Source organism: Peromyscus leucopus, chromosome 8b, assembly GCF_004664715.2.
Source record: "Peromyscus leucopus breed LL Stock chromosome 8b, UCI_PerLeu_2.1, whole genome shotgun sequence".
Taxonomy (NCBI): Eukaryota; Metazoa; Chordata; class Mammalia; order Rodentia; family Cricetidae; genus Peromyscus; species Peromyscus leucopus.
In genome coordinates, this window is record NC_051086.1 from 101,536,383 (window position 1) to 101,556,425 (window position 20,043).

Genomic DNA, 20,043 nt, shown 5'->3' on the forward strand with positions numbered 1-20,043 from the left:
CTATCTGTCTGTGCACTGAGAGAGGCTGAAGGGGCCTGGGATGCCGACCAGGGAGAGAGCCACCAAACAGTTCGTGTGTTGTCCCAGGCACAACTCTGAGGTAAGTCTAGCTATCCCGGGATGGCGAGGGATCATGTCAAAGGTTGATTCGGGCCAGAACTGTGATTTGGCCAAAGACTCATCAGACCGGGGCTCTACCCAGGGAATGTTCCAAGTCTCAACCAAGAGAAGCTCTGGTTGACCTGAATAAAGTGTTTTGTTTTCCAAGACAGGGTCTCACTGTGTAGCCATGGCTGTCCTGAAACTCACTGTGTAGACCAGGCTGGCCGCGAACTCACTGGCCTGCCCTGCCTCCTGAGGGCTGGGATTAAAGGCGTGCTCCACCATGCTTGACAGACTTTTGTTTCATAAAGCTCACTCGTAGACACCACCGAACAGGCCACACTACCTCTCCCTTCCTCTGGCTGCTCAAGAGTCAGGCCTGAACGACCTGGAGAGCTGAGATGAAGTCTGTGGTAGAGTTCTGGTCAGTCTCTGGATGTGAGGTGACCATCACCACCCTCTTCAATGTCAGTAGTTCTCAGACCTTCACAGGGTGGGGCGTAGAATATTTCCCTCACAGCAGTGAGGGGCTTTTATCCCAGTCACTCCCTCCCTCTGTCCCCCTCCCTCCCTCTGCAGGGATCCTGCATGGCTGAATGTTTCCCTGAGGATGCTGGAATAGAGAGGAAGGGGAAGGTGGGCAGGGGTGGGAACCCTTGGGATGCTTTCATGGGTTGTCACTCATGCTGGGGTGGGCGGGGCTTTTGGGTGATACACCTCCTGGAAAACACCCCAGAAAGAATGGGAGAAAGGGGGCTGGAGGGATGGCTCAGTGGTTAAGAGCACTGGCTGCTCTTCCAGAGGACCCAGGTTCAATTCCCAGGGCCCACATGGCAGCTCAGAACTGTCTGTAACTCCAGTTCTAGGGAATCCGATACCTTCATACCAATGCACATGAAATAAAGTTAAAAAAAGAAAAAGAATGGGAGAAAGACTGGGCAGATCTCTGAGTTCGAGGCTAGCCTGGTCTACAGAGTGAGTTCCATCCAGGACAGCTAGGGATGGATACACAGAGAAACTGTCTTGAGAGAACAAAAACAAAAACAGGTGGTGGGGGCGCGGGTGGGCTGGGAGACGGCTCAGTCTGTAGAGCTAACTATGGTCAAGCACTGCTGGAAAAAGCTGTGTGTGGCTGTGTGTGGCTGTCACCCTAGAGCAGGAGAAGCCGGGACAGGAGGATCCTTAGCTTATCTCACACCACGCTGGAGAGAGAGCCTGACGCAGGTGAGAAGGTGGAGGCTGTTGACGCGGTTCAGTGGGTAAAGGACCCACAGGGTGGAAGGAGAAAACTGACTCTCTCTTCCACACTGGTGCCAGGACATGTGCCAGGACATGGGGCTGCTCCGGCCTGCTTGACTCAGCCTTTGCTGCTGACTCCGCTCTGACTCTGGCTGTTGCAGGGTCAGATGATTGAGGCCTTGCTGAAGTGTGAAATTTACCGTAACAGTGTACACAGACACTCCAGGAGGCTCTGTGGGTGTGTCTCCTGACACCACCTTCCTGGAAGGCACTCTGAAAAAATAGCAAGAGCTTTAAAACACTCATATGTTTTTGTCTCAGTAATTAAGTTTCTTTCCAATTGCTGATCTGAAATTGACTTCTTGAATATTTCCATGTATTACTTTACATGGGCCCTGGGGATGGCTTCTGCTTTGGTAGGAAAGATGGACAGTGATCAGTTGTGTAAGGCTAGATGAGTGGTGGGGGGTGGGGTGGGGAGTGTTAAGAATGTGCAGAAGGGCCGGGCGTTGGTGGCGCACGCCTTTAATCCCAGCACTTGGGAGGCAGAGCCAGGCGGATCTCTGTGAGTTCGAGGCCAGCCTGGCTACAAGTGAGTCCAGGAAGGCGCAAAGCTACACAGAGAAACCTGTCTCGAAAAAAAAAAAAAAAAAACAAAACAAAAAAAAAAAAAAAAAAAAAAAAAAAAAAAAGAATGTGCAGAAGGGCCGGGTGTTGGTGGCGCACGCCTTTAATCCCAGCACTCTCAGGCAGATGCAGGCGGGTCTCTGTGAGTTCCAGGCCAGCCTGATCTACAGAGTGAGTTCCAGGACAGCCAGGGCTACACAGAGAAAAACAAACAAACAAAAACAACAAAACAAACAAACAACAAAAGAATGCGCAGAAGGGTGTACACAGACAGAACTAACCCAGAGGCCCTAGCATGCCCACCAGAGCAGAGCCCCCCTGAGAGCAGGGGTGAAACAGAGATGGGCAACAGCTGTCAGAAGAGCTGACGCAAAGGACTTATGGTAGGGAACAGGGCCGGGGCTGGGTGTCACTCTGTAAGCCTGACTGGCCTGGAACTCTTTTTTTTTCCCGAGACAGGGTTTCTCTGTGTAGCTTTGCGCCTTTCCTGGAACTCGCTTTGGAGACCAGGCTGGCCTCGAACTCACAGAGATCCGCCTGGCTCTGCCTCCTGAGTGCTGGGATTAAAGGCATGCGCCACCGCCGCCCGGCGGAACTCAGTTTTTTGTTTTCAAGGTTTTTTGAGACAGGGTTTCTCTGTGTAGCCCTGGCTGTCCTGGAACTCACTCTGTAGATCAGGCTGGCCTTGAACTCACAGAGATCCGCCTGCCTCTGCCTCTTCCCAAGTGCTGGGGTTAAAGGCGTGGCCACCATGCCCAGCTCCACTCCCCACCCTCTACCAGCCTTCCTGCGCAAGGAGCTGGAGGCCGCTGGGGAGGCTGGAGCCCAGGAAGATTGAAGAACTGGACTTCTAGCTAACTAAAATCTTTCATTACATTCTGCACATGTACCATGGCTACCCAGCAGTACGTGGGTTCTGAGCGTGCACTCCAGTCCTTATGCTTGAGTGGCAAGCGTTTTATTCACTCAGCATCTCCCCGGCCCCTCAAATGGAGAACTTCACACTATGTGAATGTCTTCCCTGGCTGTGACGTCTTTATTGTCGCTTTGCATCTTGTTGGGACAGAGTTTTGCTGTAGCCTGAGATGGCCTTCACCTCATGATCCTCCTGCATCTGCATCTTAAGTGCTGGGCTTGCATGTGTGCACTACCATGCCTGGCTTTGACTCCAGAACCTTTTTATCACAGGGCTCCTACTTTGGGAGGCTATACAGAAAGGTGGGGGCCCTGCTCTGGCTTCCTTCGCTCTGTATTGAATATCTAGGTCAGGCTGGGTCTGCTCTTGAGTGACTGGTAACAACCTGGACCCGTGTGGCTTCCTTTTTGAGTCTAAGTGTCAGGAAAGAACGACTCCATGTCTCGTTTATACCTCCCACCTGGCCATTTTCACCAGCCTTCCCCAGGAAGTGGCCACATGGAACAACTCCTGCCTCCGTCCCTGGGTTCGAACTAGAGCACAGAGTCCCCTGCCCATGACACTCAGCCACTTCAAACTGACCCTTAAAATGCACCCTCTGTCTCCAGCCCTCCGTCTGACATCTCTGCACCTGACCTGCTGCTGTCTGGTCCCTCACAGCCTTTCCCTCTGAAAGGCTCCACCTCTGACTTCAAGATGACCTCTGAACCCAGCATCTCCTTCCGTCCTGCCTTAGCCATTCTATGACATGGTGCGAAGTCAGTGTGTGAACTGAGAGTTAATATTAGTAATTAAAATTGGAATAAACAAGCATGTGATTGCCAGTGGCCGCCTATCAGGGGGAATTGGGACTATTTGGCAAATCGGAGCCATTGAAGCCGACCTTGTGAATTTTTCATATAGTAAATTACCATGTGTGGGAAGACACAGCATGTCTATGTTCCTGACTTAGCTGCTCGCCCTGCCTGCCTGCAGGTCCCTCCATGAGAGCAGGCAAGGGCGGTCATTGGCTGACCAGCCCTCAAAGCTGCAGATGGCGAGTCCTCTGACCCATAGCCGAGTCACCTCTGGTCCTGGTCACTTCCTGCCGCCTTTGCCTCTGTCCCTCCTGGGTCCCTCCTGCTAGGAGGAGGATAAAGGGTGAGATGTCACTCCAGGACATGAGAAAGGAGAAGGTCTGCCAGTCTATGCTGACGCTTGACCAGCGCCTCCCTGGAGGGAAGTGGGACCTGAAAGCAACCGCTGGAAACCCCCAGACTCTGGTGCTCATTTTTGGCTTATTTTTGGTTTTTTGCACAAGGTCCCTACTCCAGTCTGGTCTGGAATTCATGCAAGGCGATCCTCCTGCCTCAGCCTCCTAAATACTAGGATTACAGGCATGAGTCATCACACTTAGCTTCTCAAGGTGTATGCACGTATATGTGTGTTTTTGTGTGTGTGGAGGTCAAAGGTCAACATCAATCTCTAACTTACTACCTTATCTTTTTCTATTACATTTTAGTGTGTCTGTTTGTATGTGTGGTGTGTGTGTGTGTGTGTCTGTCTGTCTGTCACCATGTACACGTGTCCTGGCATCAGTGTGGAAGAGAGAGTCAGTTTTCTCCTTCTACCCTGTGGGTCCTTTACCCACTGAACCAGGTCAACAGCCTCCACCTTCTCACCTGAGTCAGGCTCTCTCCAGTGTGGTGTGAGATAAGCTGACAAGCAGTACCACAGGGGACCATCCCCCAGGGAGGCCACTCAGTGAGCAGGGGAATGTTCTCAAAGGAGTACAGAGGTAGAGGGAGGCTGTAGGGCTCAGATGACATGAGGAGACCAGCTAAGGCTCTGCTACAGCCCCCCACCCCCAGCTGGACTGATTGGGAAGGCTTCTGGCCAGAGCTCTAGACTTCGTGTTCTATAGCCTCTGAGCTTTGACCAATGTGTCCATCATGTCTGAACCATCTAGAGGAATGCCACTGTCCCTTCACGCCCGCACACCCCACCCCCGCTTTAGCCCCTCTCAAGGCAGGTGGCTGCTGAGGGGGCTTGCTGTGGTCCCTGTCTCCCAGTTCTCACAGCCTGGGGTGACCCCTTCTTAACCAGGAAACCCAGGTGGGGAAACATGCCTAACACTGGTGCCCTGCTGTTCAGATGTTTCCAGCCACCAGAATTCTTACCCTCCCCTCACCCACATTTTTTCCTTATAAAGGACCCAGTTTCAGGCACACAAAATACACCAAGCTAATCAGGTGGTAGGAGATGGCCCATCCCTTGTTGGTGGCTGACTCGCTTGCCGACACGGAAGGCCCAAGTTGCTAGACTGGGATGCCCCTCTTAGGAAGGAGCCTGGATTAACTGGCTAAAAACAGAAGCTCTTGGACCTGTAAACTCAGTGGCAGATCCATCTCCTTTCAAGGTCAACCTCGGCCAGCTCCTGGCTGCAGAAAGAAAGTTGGAGATGAACCTGAAGAAGACACAGTCTTGGGCCCTGACTCCAGACACTGAGGGGTTGCGTGCCTGTGGCTTTAAACCCGGGCCTGTGTGTAACTACATTTCCTCTGGATGGAAGTCTCAGGAGGCCACCGCGTGCTGGTGGCTCACTCTCTGCTCTTAGACTGGGACTTCATGTTCACACCGAAGCCCACCCAGACTCAAGGGAAGGGACTTGGACTTCATGGTGGGAGATGTTTCAAGGTGACCACAAAGCATGTTGGGTTGGAATTACACTCTCATGAAAACCTTATTCCTTTTACCCACCATGAGGGGCAAAAGGAGTCCAGGCCAGAGGTGGTCCCAGAGTGGGACGGCCTCCCCTAGGCCTGCCTGGGGGGGACTCTCACCCTCGGCTCCAGGCCTGAGTCACTTTTCCCTCTGCACCTGAGCACTGAGCTAGCAAGCGCCAGGGCCTGAGCAGTCCGGGGTGAAAGGCTCTTTCACTGACTGCTGGCTCCAGCCCACATGGGGCGCGCACCCAACTCCTTCAAAGTGAGGGCGTTTCCAATATGTGTGCTGAAAACCCACCCCACTGGGCAAACATCCTACCCACAAGACCGTTTTTAAAAAACTAATTAAACCTGTAGTTAGAAGCATTTCAGGTTTACAGGGGAGTCGCCCCGAGCATACAGAGAAATCCCAGTGCTCCCCTGGTGTTTCTGTTTTCACACACTGCATCCTGCTTGGGGCTGCAGGCTGGCTGCTCAGGACCACAGGCAGGGCTCAGGGTCCACTCTGGGCTCCACCTTCGTGTTCTATAGCCTCTGAGCTTTGACCAATGTGTCCATCATGTCGGAACCATCTAGAGGAATGCCACTGTCCCTTCACACACCCCCCCTCGCTTTAGCCCCTCCCCCAATCCCTGGACATCACTAAACCCTCTGAGACAAACTCTTTTCCATCTTGGCCTCCTGGAGACTGCTGGGGACCTCCAAGACCTCCAAGGTGCTCTTCGAGGCATCTCAGAAATCCTGTGACTGTTTGAAGGGTTCATGAGGCAACTTGAAGTTTTCCCCGAGGTTTTGGTTGTTTATTTATTTAGAGAAAATCTCATGTAGCCCCTGGCTTCCAATTACTGATCCTCATGTCTCCAACTCCAGAGTGCTGAGATAACAAGCTGACACCACCATACCAGCTTGTTTTTAGTGTTACAGCTATTTATTTGTTTGTTTGTTTAGTGTGTGTGTGTGTGTGTGTGTGTGTGTGTGTGTGTGTGTGTGTGTGTACATTCAGAGCCCGGAGGATGGTATCAGATGCCCTCGGTTGGAAGAGTCTGCTGGTACCTTCTACATTCTGCCTGGGAAACCCTTCAGCTAATCATTAACTCTTTTTTTTTTTTTTTCCGAGACAGGGTTTCTCTGTGTAGCTTTGCGCCTTTTCCTGGAACTCACTTTGTAGAACAGGCTGGCCTCGAACTCACAGAGATCCGCCTGCCTCTTCCTCCAGAGTGCTGGGATTAAAGGCGTGTGCCACCACCGCCGCCTGGCCTAATCATTAACTCTTAAGGTGACTATGATGTCTGGGACCCTCACACAGAGCATGAGCCACCAGCAAGAGGGGGGTCTTCCGAGTCACCCCCCCCAGAGGGTGCCAAGGCCCAAGTCTTATGGAAGTCATTAATATTCAGATTTATTAATATTCTGCAGGCAATGGTTCAGCTAAGCTTTCTGCCACCACATGAGGAAGTGACCTCCAGTGCCCAAGAGCGTTTCTTCCTGGCTAGGTCCAACTTCCTCCAGGCCGCTCAGATTCTTCCCGTTGCTCTCAAAGCCAGTGCCATGCTCTTCCTGTTTTATTCAGAGCCACGTAGACAATTTTCTTTCCTTCTTTCTTCCCTTCTCCCGCCCCCCCCACCTTTTTTTTTGAGACAGAGACTCAGTATGTCTCTATGGCTGTCTGGAACTATGTAGACCAGACTGGCCTCGAACTCTCAGAAATCTGCCTCAGAGTGCTGGGATCGAAGTTGTGTACACTCAGCCTTAATACCACTTAGTAATCATGAGCTCAATGTGGCAAGATGTGGGAAATGTCATAACCCTCATTTATCACAGCAAAATCTGGCTTGTGAAGAAAGCAGGTGAAGGGTCACAGACACTCAGCAGGCAGAGGAACTGAACAGTGAAAGGACATTTTAAAGACGGTGGCCCAAGAGCATGTCCTGTGAAGATTATAGTGGTGTGTGGGCCATCACCATTGGAGATGGCAGCTGTACTGTACTCACTGAGGTGGTGAATATGTCCCACATTGAAAAAAGCTGTCCACTTAAAAAATTCAAAATGGCCTGGAGACATGGCTCAGAGGTTAAGAATACTGACTGCTCTTCCACAGGTCCTGAGTTCAATTCCCAGCACCCACAAGGTGGCTCACAACCATCTGTAATGAGATCTGGCACCCTCTTCTGTGTACATAATAAATAAATAAATCTTAAGAAAATAAAATAAAAAATAAATAAAAAATTCAAAATGAGGGGTTGGGGATTTAACTCAGTGGTAGAGCACTTGTCTAGCAAGTGCAAGGCCCTGGGTTTGGTCCTTAGCTCCAGGAAAAAAAAAAAAAAAAATTCAAAATGATAGCCTAGCAGTGGTGGCACACACCTTTAATCCCAGCATTCAGGAGGCAGAGGTAGGCAGATCTCTAAGTTCGAGGCCAGCCTGGTCTACAGAGCGAGTTCAAGGACAGCCAGGGCTACACGGAGAAACCCTTGAAAAACAGAACAAAACAAAACAAACAAAAACTTGAAATGTGGTGCCTTCACCCTCCTCAAAAGTCCCTTGTGTAGAAACCTCGTCTCTCTCAGATCTATCCCCTCAGCCTTTTCCAATGCAGTATCCAATAGGTTTCTGTAGGTGTCCTAGGCTTCAGGAGACTCAGGTCCTCAGATGAGGGAGGGGGCAGGGGCCCCGGAGGCCCCCGGTGCTGTAACTGGAATGGGACACTTTGTGTGTGTGGGGGTGGGGGGCAGATTAGTGGTGGAGCGGAGCCTGGTGGGAAGAACTCGGCTTTGAGCACTCTCGGTTTCCCACACTCAGGCGGGAAGTGGCAATTCCCTTCAAAAGAAAAAGGGAAGGGGATTTTGGGGTGACGTAACTCTTCTGTGGGTTTTTCAGAACGGTGTGCCAGGGCAGCCCTGCCCCTACCTGGACTCCCGCGCTTCCTTGCCTGCCAGCGCCGCGAGTCGGTGAGGCAGTGGCGCCCCAGGCTTCACCACGCCCTGCCCGCTGCCCGGAACCTGCGCCTCCCATCACCGTAGCTACCTGGCACATTCGCCTTCTCCAAAGCCGTGTTTGCCTTGCTTTGGCATGGCCTCAGTAGACCGCTTTCAACACCCTCCGGTCAGAATTAATCACTTTCTCCTGCGCGTGCACACAGACACAAAACCAACACAAAGAACATTTTATATGGAAAGATTTTTCTTTTTCTTTTACTTTCTGTTTTATTATTCTTTTTTTTTTAATCTGTTCACATCTTGTTTATTTACCTGTGTGAGCATGTATGTGTGCTGGGGGAGGGCGTGCATGCCACAGCTCAAAGGTAATGTGGAGGTCAGAGGACAATTTGTGGCAGCTGGCTCCTCCACTTTGTGGGTTCCTGAGATCGAACCCAGGAGCAAGTGAATTTAATCCGTGAGCCATCTTGTGTGAGCCGTGTGTGTGTGTGTGTGTGTGTGTGTGTGTGTGTGTGTGTGTGTGTGTGTGAATCCTCACACATGTGTGCTGGTGCCAGTGGAGGCCAGAAGAGAGTGTTGGGTTCCCTATAGTTGGAGTTACAGGAAATTGTGAGCCCACCGAGTGGGTGCTGGGGATGCAGTTCCCGTCCCTATGGTTAAGTAGCAAGTGCTCCTAACCACTGAGCCATCTCTCAGCCCCACCCCATCCCTGTTTTTTTTTTTTTTTTTTTCCTTTTGGTTTTTCGAGACAGGGTTTCTCTGTGTAGCCCTGGCTGTTCTGGAGTTTGCTCTGTAGACCAGGCTGGTCTTAAACTCGAAGATCCGCCTGCCTGCCTCTGCCTCCCGAGTGCTGGTTAAAGGCATGCGCCACCACTGCCTGGCACACCCCCCCCCCTTTTTTTTTTGTTTAAAGATAGGATCTTGCTCCATACCTCTGGCTGGCCTGGTACTCACTGTATAACCAGGCTGGTATTAAACTCGTGGTGATCCTCCTGCCTCAGCCTTCAAAGTTTTGAGATAACAGGCTTGCACTTTTTAGAAAGTAAGAACTCCGCGCATAGCTGAAGAGTTCCAGATTCCCCTGTTGTAGAGACACAGGGGTGGCGTGGGGTGGGAAGGGGCGGGCACGGGGCCCTGCTACAGGGAGACACAGAGCCAGGCACAAGCAGAGTGGACGCTTCTTGAATGTCAGATGCGGCAGAAATGGTGACCAGGCCCAAGGCGGCCTCCTTCTGGACGAGGACACGGAGGCCCAGGCCCATCGGGGCAGCCAGCGCGGCCGGCGTGGCACCCGTGGGTGGTGCTCAGCGCGGCTCACTAAGCCAGTGCCCCCCACGCACTCCGCGGCTGTCCTGTGGTGGCCCGCGGGCCGCCCGGGTGCCTCCTCTTCCCGCCGGCCCCGGGAAAGTGGCGGTGAGTAACTTTCGGCTTCAGGGGGGTGTGGCGCGGGGCGCGGGGCGCACCTGCGTGGGGGCGCGGGGCGGGGCGGGGCGCGCACCTCGACGGGGCGGGGCGGCCGTGCTCCCGCCTCCCTCCCGCCCTCCGGCGGCGGCCGCGGATTAGCCACCTGGGAGCCCGCGCCCCGCGGCCTCGCCGCCACACTTCCCTGGGAGCGGCGGCCACGGCGGCACCATGAAGAAGACCTACTCAGGTGGGCGCCGCGCCCGGCGTGGGGAGGGTCGGCGTCGGGGACCTGCGTGTGTCACCTGAGCGCTGGTGGCCGGAGTGGGCGAGGCCACCCAGGAACCAAGTCGGTCCGGTGGCTCAGCCCTCGCGGGATGTTGTATCCCCAGGACAGTCTAGAGCCCCTCCCACAGATGGGGGTCGTGGGGCGCTCCACGCGTGAGCTCTGCTCTCCACCCTCTAGGCTTAGACCCCGGGGCCGCCAGGGCCTGGGGGAGGCCGACATGCAAGGCTCTTGCGCTCTGCGCCGCTAGAGTTTCTTCTGTTCTTGGCTTAGGGTTCCCTTCCGCTGTCCCCGACAGAGCTGGCTCACTCTAGAGTTCTGGAGGCGTCCTCTGCGCCCTGTCGGTGGAATGTTTGACTTACAGGTGGCGCTTGAGGCACCCGGCTGCAGTCTGTTGGGTTGGTGGGGTGGGGCTGGATGGAGGGTCTGGACCAACCCCCAGCATCTCGTTTGGCGGTAACTCCTATTGGTCATTTGCCCAGTGGGGCACAGGAGGGTCTCCAAACGGGGCCGCCCAAGAGGCCTGGGCCAGTCCTGGGTCTCAGGATGCCATGAGTGCTCTAGCATGCCAACGCCACTCTAGCAGGTAGAGTGTAGTATGTGGGGGGGGGGGGTCGCAGGGCTCTCTGCTCTTACTCTGCGCTTCCATTTCACACACAGCCCACCTGAGGCTGGAGCTGGTTGAGGCAACCCTGCTCTCCACTCATTTTTCTGTGACCCAGGCCGGATCCTTTGTCCTCTTCCCCTAACCACACAAACCTCGTCTTCAGGTTCCTCTCCTAATCTATTTGGACAGGAAGCTTTCTGCTAAGAACCGGTGAATTCATTTAAGATAAGAGCTCTGAATCAGGAGACTGAGTTAGAGTTGAAGAGGTCATTTGGGCCATCCCCCTGCCTTGAGGTCATGCTCTGTTTCCTCCCACTTTCCATATTCAGGAACCCAAATGACTTGACTTCATCTCAAAGAGGGTCATTTAGTGTCCCCTAAGAAACAATCTTCTGGGCCAGTAGCTCGTGGTCCTTAGCTGTTACCTTGGCCACTTGGCCCCCAGTCACTGCTTATTTCAGGAGAACTTGTTGATGTGATGGGGGGAGGGGGCTTCCAGGTGGTATGTGCTCAGGTTTGGCACTGGGCCCCTCTCCCTCCCCAGCATGCTCCAGATGCTTGGAATGGTTGTGGGCATTGGGGCCCTTTCCCGGTTCTCTGGCTGGCCTGGGGATGGCCAACGGCTGTGTTCTTGCCCGTGGCTCCTCACACTTCCTGACTGGTGGTGGGTCTGGACACTGAGGTACCCAGGTCCTCCAGCTCACAGGTGCCTGGCTTACTGCAAAATCCAGAAAGCCACCCCCGCAAGTCTGGGTGGGGAGGGTAAGCCTGGAGTTTCTGGGGAGGGTATTAAGACCAGTACTTGCCCTGCTCTCTCTCCTATACCCACCCAACCCTGGCCAGGTGAATTTTTGTTCAAAGATGAAACTTTCTGTGATAGCTGGGCAGAAGTTAAGCTTACAGCCCCTAGAAAAGCGAGCAAGCTCCCTGTTTCCTTGTGTTTACCTAAAGGGGCAGGGCTCCTGGAGGATGGGCAGAGGGAGGGTCTGGACCACATCCAGTTTGTTCCCTGCCTGGCAGTGTGCCAAGGGGTGCTTGGGTCACTCGGCTGCAGTTGTATGGGGTGAGGTAGTAGGGTTCAGCCCCACACCAGTGTCCTCCGGGCTCCTGGAGTAGGTAGGGTCTGAGTGGGGTCTCTTGCCAAAGTCACACTGGCTCTAACAGCCATCGCCACAAGAAAGTCAAGCAAAGTAGCAAAGAATGTTAAAAATCTCTGCAGGATCTGAAAATCCAAGGGCAACCAGGAGAGTCTGTGCTTTTCCCATAGACTGAGTGGAATTACCACTTCTAGACCTGTTCATGAACTTGAATAGCATGGACTGGCTGCCACGCTGTGGTCAGGGAGCTGCTGGGAGCGTTCCTGGACCTCTCAAGAGAGGACTTGAGAAGCCTGTCTGGAGTGACCCCAGCACCATGGGTTTATGTACAGCCACCAAATATGCTTTATGTGGCGGGCACCTGTAGTCAGGCCGGAGGGTACAGAAGCAGTGACTGGGACAAGCTCTGAGCTGGCAGGAACCTGCCTTGTCGCTGGGGTGGGGTGGGAGATATGGGCAGGACACCAGCTCGTTATCAAACCCCCCCCTCTGAAGCAGGACAGCACCCCTAGGAGGGAGGGGTGTGGTGTGGCTTTTGGAGTGTCTGACATTGAGCCCGACCTCCAGTAATAAGGGGTCTGGTACAGTGGGGATAAAAAGGGTCTTCCCAGGGGGGAAGCTGTAGGAAGCAGGGGCATTTGGGGGACCCTCTGGCAGCCCTATCAGAGCCCCAGCTCTTCCTGAACACATCTTCCCTTTTGTTTCAGTGGCGGGCTGTAGCAGTGTGGCCCAGTGGTTAAAGGTGGGACCGTTAAGCTGTGAAGCTCTTGGGATTAAGTCCAGGTGCTGTGGGGGTACATCTCATTGTTAAACAGGGACAATGCTTGGTTGTGACAGTGATTTCCCACAGCAGCAGGTTCCAGAAGTACCTGCTCTAACTCTCTAGCTGCTACCCTAGGCATTATTGCCCTAAGCCATTAGGAGGGGCCAAGAGGTCATGTGCTACCTTTTGCAGGGGGACCTAGGGCCTCCCTCAACTCCCCTCCACTCGCATGGTTTGAAGGCCCCTCTGTGCTGGAGCTGGCCGCAGGCCTCTCCTTTCATTTTCTGGGGTTCCGAACGTGGCTTCTCACAACCTGTGAGAGTCCTGGAATTCCCCTCAGTGCCCTTGGAGTTCTTGGAAATCTTTAGTGGCAGAGGCTGGGGGCTTAGCCATGAGCCACCAGAATGGGCGAGTGTATCTCTGTGTGTGCTTTGGAATTGTCATGGGACTCCTGTGGCTTTCAGGTGACTCTCAAAGCAGGTGGCTGGCTTTGCCAGCTCCACTGAGCAGGGATTCAGCCCTAGGAGGTCCACAAGAAGGAGGGTTTCACCCCTGCCCAGCACTCTTGGGGGCTTTGGAAGGGTGCGGGATGCACCCTCTGAGGTCACTTCATGCAAGGGGAGGACTGGGTGACAACGTGCTTCTCTCTGCTCCTTCTGCATCTTGGGGCCTGCCCAGGCCACCTCTTGCCTCCTCATGGTCAAGCTTGTTTGCTCAGGTGTATCCAAGCGTCCTGGGCTGGAGAGGAAGTCGCCTCCTCCAGCAGCTAGTCTGTGGCTGTGTCCCACACTTGCCCAGCTCCTGAGGCCCCTAGTCCCAAGAGAGCTGACTGAGCACCAGTCAGGAGCCAGCCCTGCCCAGACCATTGGGGAGGTGGGAAGGCAAGTTCAGGCACGGTCAGCCATCTACCCCACGTGCCCCTGCTTCCTCCTCTCTCCAGCCTTCCACTCCCCAGCTCCTCACCATCAGAGAGTAGAGTACAATGTACCGGATGGAGTATTCGATACCCATCTCTGCCTGAAACCTGTGGGACCTGCTTACACCAGGGTGGGTGCAGAGAGGACAGAGGGGGTTGCCTCTTAGGAGCAGCTGGCTTAGTGAGACAGCGGGCTGTCCATGTGCCTGAAGGGCTCAGGTGGGTGTCTGTAGGGAACCGTGGAAGGCACACTCCCCGCCTGAACACTCAGCTGCCTTTCTCAGATTGTCCTGTCCATCCCAGGCCGCCCGGGGCCCCACACGCATGGAACCCCGGGAACCCGGAGGCAGCCATTTCCGCATGTTTGTCCGTGGGCAGTGTTGTGTGGGCTCTGCGATTTGCTAAAGACGGTTTTGATAAGAAAGGTCTAGCACAGACCAGCCCGGGGCCACGCCCCAAGGCACATGCTGAGTGGATCTCCGGGGATGTCTGGGGCACCAGAGAGAGACCCCGGGGCCCAAGGAGTGTGAATGTTTGGCTAGGGAGAGAGGGGACTCATGCCCTATCTTAGGCTTGTTTGTTGGGTTGTTACCTTGGAAACAGCTCAGCTCTTGGCTGCTGTAGAGATTTATGGGGGAATCACCAGAACCAGTGCCTGGTGAAGCCCTCTGGGGCCTGTGCAAAGACAAGAAGGACAGTTCTGAGTGATTCCTAGAGAGACCTCGGAGTCCTGACAGGAACTGCCACACGTCATGTGATCCCAAAGTGCCAATTAAAAGAAGTCCGCCTTGGTGGGTATCAGTCCTCGTTGAAAGCCGTTGTAGTCAGGCACAGGGGTCATGTGGCAACCAGGCTTGCAGGGGGTCCAGTGTCTGTAGTGGGCTGGTCTCTGAAGGCATAGCTTTGCTCTGGCTCCAGGAACTTTTAGTTAGCCTTTCCAGAACAGCCCTTCTGAGCGTCGAGGGGCCCTGACTCCCCAAAGTTCCTGACCTCTATTTTCCACGTGCTCTGTACCATTCACTCCAGAAGCGCCTGCTGGGTGCTGCTCAGCCCCAGGCTCCGTTCTGACGCTCCCCGGTGGCTCAGTAACAGCGCCCGAGGGTTGAGGGGCACTCTGCTCCCAGCCCAGTTTCTTGGTCTTATCTCGCCAGCCCTGCCCTGGGTCCGGGTCCGCTTGCAGCCAATGGTGAAGATGACACCCAGCCACTCCAACCGGAGCGGGTGGCAGCCCCCGGAGCCTTGCTTGTCCGTGGCCTCTCACAGATCTGCAACAACCAAGCTTTGTTCAGGGACTGATCTGACCTGGTTCCCCGAAGCCTGACTTGGCAGCCCGGAGACCTCAGGACAGGAAACAGGAGACAGGGAAGCCAATCCCAGCTTCAGGTCACAGGGTGGCCCTTGGACCCAGACCTTCCCTGGCAGGGTCCCAAGTCACCAGTCAAACCCTGACCTTCAGTATCGCTTGGAATGCTGGTATAAGGGGTGGAGAAGGGCTCTCTGGAGCTGAGGTTCGCTACCCCAACCCACCTGACCCTTGAGGATCCTGAGGAGAGGACCAGCAGGAATCCCAGCCTTCCCTGTGGCAGGTGCAGCTGCAGTCTGTCTGCCACAGTGGTCTCCTCCTCACCCCTCCCAGACCTTCAGTGAGGCTGTGCGCACACTCTGATTCCCCCAGCACCACATCTGGAGCAAAGGGTGGGCCACAAGAGCAGAAGACGCCCTCGAGTGCTGTACCCAGGCTCCAGGGCCCCTCCAGGCCAGGCGTGTTGGGGCAGCCGCTGACTCAGGAGTAGTGGCTGCTGTGCCCAGGTTTGAGCTGAGTTCCAGGTGAGCGTGGTTACCAGGAAAGGCTGGGCACGGGTGAGCTGGCGGGCTGCCCGGGCCTTGTGCTGAGCTCAGTGGGACCTGCATCCTGAGGGCCTCCTTTCACAGTGCTCTTTGTGAGAGGATCAGGTCCCAGCACGGGGATAAGGCTCCTGTAACCCAAGCTGCTTGTAAGTGGGTTACATCCAAAGCTGGTCACCCTCCGGCGTGCTAGGGACGTGGCCACTCGTCACAGAGGGGTCTGGGAGAGTCATCTGTAAAACTCACCAATAATTCTGTATCTTCGGCTCTGTGGAGTAGAGTGGGTGGGTATTGCTGAGGGGTTCTGGGTCATATGGACACTGCAAGGTGTCGGAAGAACAATGCCCAAATGCACCACAGGCCTGAACGGAAGGGTTGGTGACTTCTCGCCAGCACTGGCATCACACTGCTCCCCGCTTTCCAAGGTGTGGTAAAACCTCAGCTATGCTGGGTGAGTCACTCTGGATGGCAGGGCTTCCTGTTGGCTGTGGGTCAGTCTTGACTACCGGACCCCGACATTAACTTTTTATTTCACTTTTCTTGGAAATGCTTTCTGAAATAGACCATTTATCTATTATGTTTTATTTTGCCGTTGTTGCCTGTGGTTGATTTTTGTGCTGTGGACTTTTCTTTGAACAATGAAACAGGAAATTGAATGGGAAACTTAAAACCCTATGGGTTGTAACACTCTATGCTCCTTTCCCTGCCTGTTCCCACATGTGTGAAATGTATCGTTTAATTATCTGAGGTGTAGACATGCTTTCAGGGTTGCATGTCTCTGTCACGCCGCTCCTTCCCTCCGTAGGCATTCAGATGGCCAGGGTGACTCAAAGCCATCCCCCTAACGGCTCTTCAGAGTAGACGTCCTACGTCTGACTGCTCTCACTGGCTTCCCTCACAGACTCTCACAGTGATCCCCTCCACGGTGATGTGTAACCCTTGGAGGCTGCAGAGCTGGGCTGCACTCATGGTTACGGTACGGGTGCTTCTAGCCGTCTTCGGGACTGGCTTTAATACCATTTCCTTCCCTGAACTCATAACCTTGCCTCGGCCTTCTGCCTGCTGGAATTTCAGGTGTGAGCCCCCTTGGTAGGCTCTGGTGTCTGCAGCTGTCCCTGGACACCTTCTTTTTTCCTTTTCCTCCTCCTCTTCTGTTTGTTTAACTTTTTGTTTTGTTTGAGACAGGGCCTCATATAGCCCAGGCTTCATATGGCCTTGAACTCCTAATCCTCTGGACTCCACCTGCTGAGTGTTAGGATTACAGGTGTGCGCCGTTTGCCACGCTCTGGAGTTTGTTTCTCCAGGTAAATTGTAGTGCCCGTTTGCCTCCTGGATGCCCTTCTCTGTCCTGGCGCTTTTTGCATGCATGTCCATTTCTCAGGTAGTTAATGGTGACTCTTGCCATTCTTGTGGCGGTCTCCAAAGCCACACAAGGGTCATCAGCACAGCATTTCACTAAGGTGGACAGAAAGTTCCCCGCACTGTCTGTCAACCTGCCAAGTGACCCCCACGCTGGCTTGGTGTTGGACAGCTGTCCACTGTCTTGATTCCCTGCCGGGACTGGCCATGAGGCTGGGTGCAGTGTGGCTTTTCCATCCCTGTCACCTCATTCATCCCTGTGGGTCATCTGTCCTCCAGGAAGTGACTCTGCTTCCTTTGACCAGTCTGAGCCCAGGCCTGGAGATAGAGTAACGGCTGTAGGTGACAGACTACACCACTTGACAGTCGGTCAGTCATCTGCTGGCTGGTTACTTTGCAGTGATACCTTCTGGAACCTTCATTCCCCCCCCCCAGTTGGTGATGGCTTTCTGGCCTTTCCTGCACGTTAACTGGCCTCGGTCTTCCTCCCGTCCTCCCAGGGCCTCTACACGAGGTCCTCTATCTCCTCCTCTCTATGTGGAATCCCTGTGTTGTAATCCAATGACCCCAAGGTGAAGCGAAACTGCATGTCAGTTACCTTCCTGTTGCCGTGACAACATGCCTAACACAAGCATCCTCCGAAGGGAAGGGTTTGCATTGGCACACTCACAGCCTGAGGGCCCAGTCCGTCATAGCAGGAGTCATGATGGCGGGAACTGGGAGCAACCGGCCACACTTGGCTTTTTGTGCAATAGAACTCCAGCGCTTTGGACTGTGCTGCCCACATTCAGGGTGGATCTTTGTCCCTCAGTTAAACTTCTCTGAAAATGCCGACTTAGACGCGGGCAGGGCGGGCAGGGCACCGGCAGGGCAGAGGTGTGTCTCCTGGTGAGTCCAAGTCCAATCAAGGTGATGATGAAGACCCAGACTCTCTCCGGTGACTTGGGCAGCCACACATGGCTCTTCTGTGGTGTGGCTAGCAGTGTCTGATCTGGTAAATCTCAATACCCAGGGTTTTCTCCTGTGTCCGTTAGCCTTCCCAGTGGACCCTTGTCAGTTGGCTGTGGTCCTTGGGTATGTGCATTGTTCATAAGCATGTGCTATTCCAAATATCCAGGAGGGGATTCGTAATGAAAGGTTTAATTCTGTGTGTGTGTGTGTGTGTGTGTGTGTGTGTGTTGTGTGTGTGCACGTGTGTGCATGAGTGAGGGAGAGGGAGGAGAGAAAGAGAATAAAAACGTGCATGGACATCATCAAGGGCAAAGGTGAACCTCAGGTGTTATTTCTCAGGTGGTATGTTGGCTATTCTGGTCAACTTGACTACATCTGAAATTAACTAAAACCCAAGCAGCTGGGCACTCCTGTGAGGGATTTTTCTTAACTAAATCATTTGAAATGGAAATACCCACTTTTCATCCAGATCTTTTGAGGCGGGAAAATCCACCTTTAGTCTGGGCCACACCTTCTTCCTGGCAGCCTGTGTAAAGGACATGGAAGGAGGAAGCTCTCCGCCTGCTTCCCCTCCCTCTTGCTGGCAAGTCCATTCCTTCACTGGCATTAGTGCCTACTTCTTCAGGATTCTGCTGTCTACAAAACACCAGCTCAGACATCCAGCCTCATGGACTGAACAACTCCTGGATTCTTGGACCTTCCATTGGGAGACAGCCATTGCTGGACAAGCTGGACCACAGCCTCTGCAAGCCATTCTAATAAATACCCCCCCCCCTTTTCTTCTTTTTGTTTTTTCAAGACAGGGTTTCTCTGTGTAGCCCTGGCCATTCTGGAACTCACTCTGTAACCAGGCTGGCCTCAAACTCAGAGATCCACCTGCCTCTGCCTCCTGAATGCTGGGAATAAAGGCGTGCACCACCACACTTGGCTTTTATTTTTATTTTTTATTTTTTAAAGATTTATTTATTTATTATGTATATAGAAGATGGTGCCAGATCTCATTGCAGATAGTTGTGAGCCACCATGTGGTTACTGGGAATTGAACTCAGGACCTCTGGAAGAGCATTCAGTGCTCTTAACCTCTGAGCCATCTCTCCAGCCTTTGGCTTTTATTTTTGGTAAATTTCCTTTCAGTATTATAGATTTATTCTGTAATTTTTTTCCTCTAGAGAACCCTAATACAAGTGGTTGTTTTTCAAAGATCTTTAAAAATTATTTTTAATTAACTAATTTATTTATTTTGGTTTTTCAAGACAGCATTTCTCTGTGTATCCCTGGCAGTCCTAGAACTCTGTAGACCAGGCTGGCCTTGAACTTAGAGATTTGCCTGCCTCTGCTCCTGAGTGTTGAGATTAAAGGCGTGTGCCACCACTGCCTGGCTTTATTTTTTTTAATTGTGTGTGCTTACATCTGTCTCTCTGTGTGTTAGTACATATAAGTGTACAACAGAGGCCAGAGAGGCCAGATCCCCCCAGCTAGAGTTACAGATGGTTGTGAGCCATCTAGTGTGGGGGCTGGGAACCATACTTGGGTCCCCCCGCAAGGGCAGCAAGCCCTCCTAGCCACTGAGTCGTCCCTCCAGCCCTTGACTTGTTTTTGAGACAGGTTCTCTCACTGGCCTAAGACTTGCTAATTAGGCTGGCCAGCGGGCCCCAGGAGTCCTCGTGATTCTGCCTCCCTGGTGCTGGGGTTTCAATGGGCGCTGCCATCTAAACTCAGGTGCTCTTCTGTGTCATGCAGTCGACCAACTAACTGTGCCATCTCCCCGGCCAGCCCCCCCGGAACGCTTTTCAATATAGATGATGGACAGAACTGAAAAGCCCAACAGGAAACAGAATCCAAACTGTGTGCTTAAATGCTTAAAGCATTCTCTTTTAGATTTATCTAGTTTATTTTATGTCCATGAGGGTTTGGTCTGCATTGCGGGAGCGCCTGGTGCTCTCAGAGGTCAGAAGAGCACTGGATCCCCTGGAACGAGAGTTGTAGGTGGTGTGATTCTGTGCAGGGAACGGAACCCTGGTCCCTGGAAGAGCAGCCAGTGCTCTTCTTAACCACCAAGCCATCTCTCCAGCCATTTTTAAGCAATTCTTAAAAGGTAGGATTTACAAGGACTGGGGTTCATGAAGTTCAGTGCCTGAGCGCCCCACCCCTCCCGCCCTTCAGTTCCCTCCTCAGCACACAGTAGCAGTAAAAATACTGGGAGAGTTTACAGTTTGCTGTTCTGTTTATTTGTTTAGCTCTGAGCTGGAGTCCCACTCTGTATTACTGGTTGGTTTAGAGTTCTGTGTGGACC

The 20,043-nt window shown here is 53.4% G+C and overlaps 1 protein-coding gene across 1 annotated transcript in view; it reads left to right on the top strand.

The window, feature by feature from the left end:
- Window positions 1-10,077: 10,077 nt before the first annotated feature.
- Window positions 10,078-20,043, top strand: part of Septin9 (septin 9) — a 217,609-nt gene continuing 207,643 nt past the window's right edge. Inside the window, exon 1 of the mRNA XM_037201313.1 lies at window positions 10,078-10,176. Within this exon, the coding sequence (XP_037057208.1) occupies window positions 10,158-10,176 (19 nt within the window). The 5' untranslated portion in view covers window positions 10,078-10,157. The remainder of the gene's footprint in view (window positions 10,177-20,043) is intronic.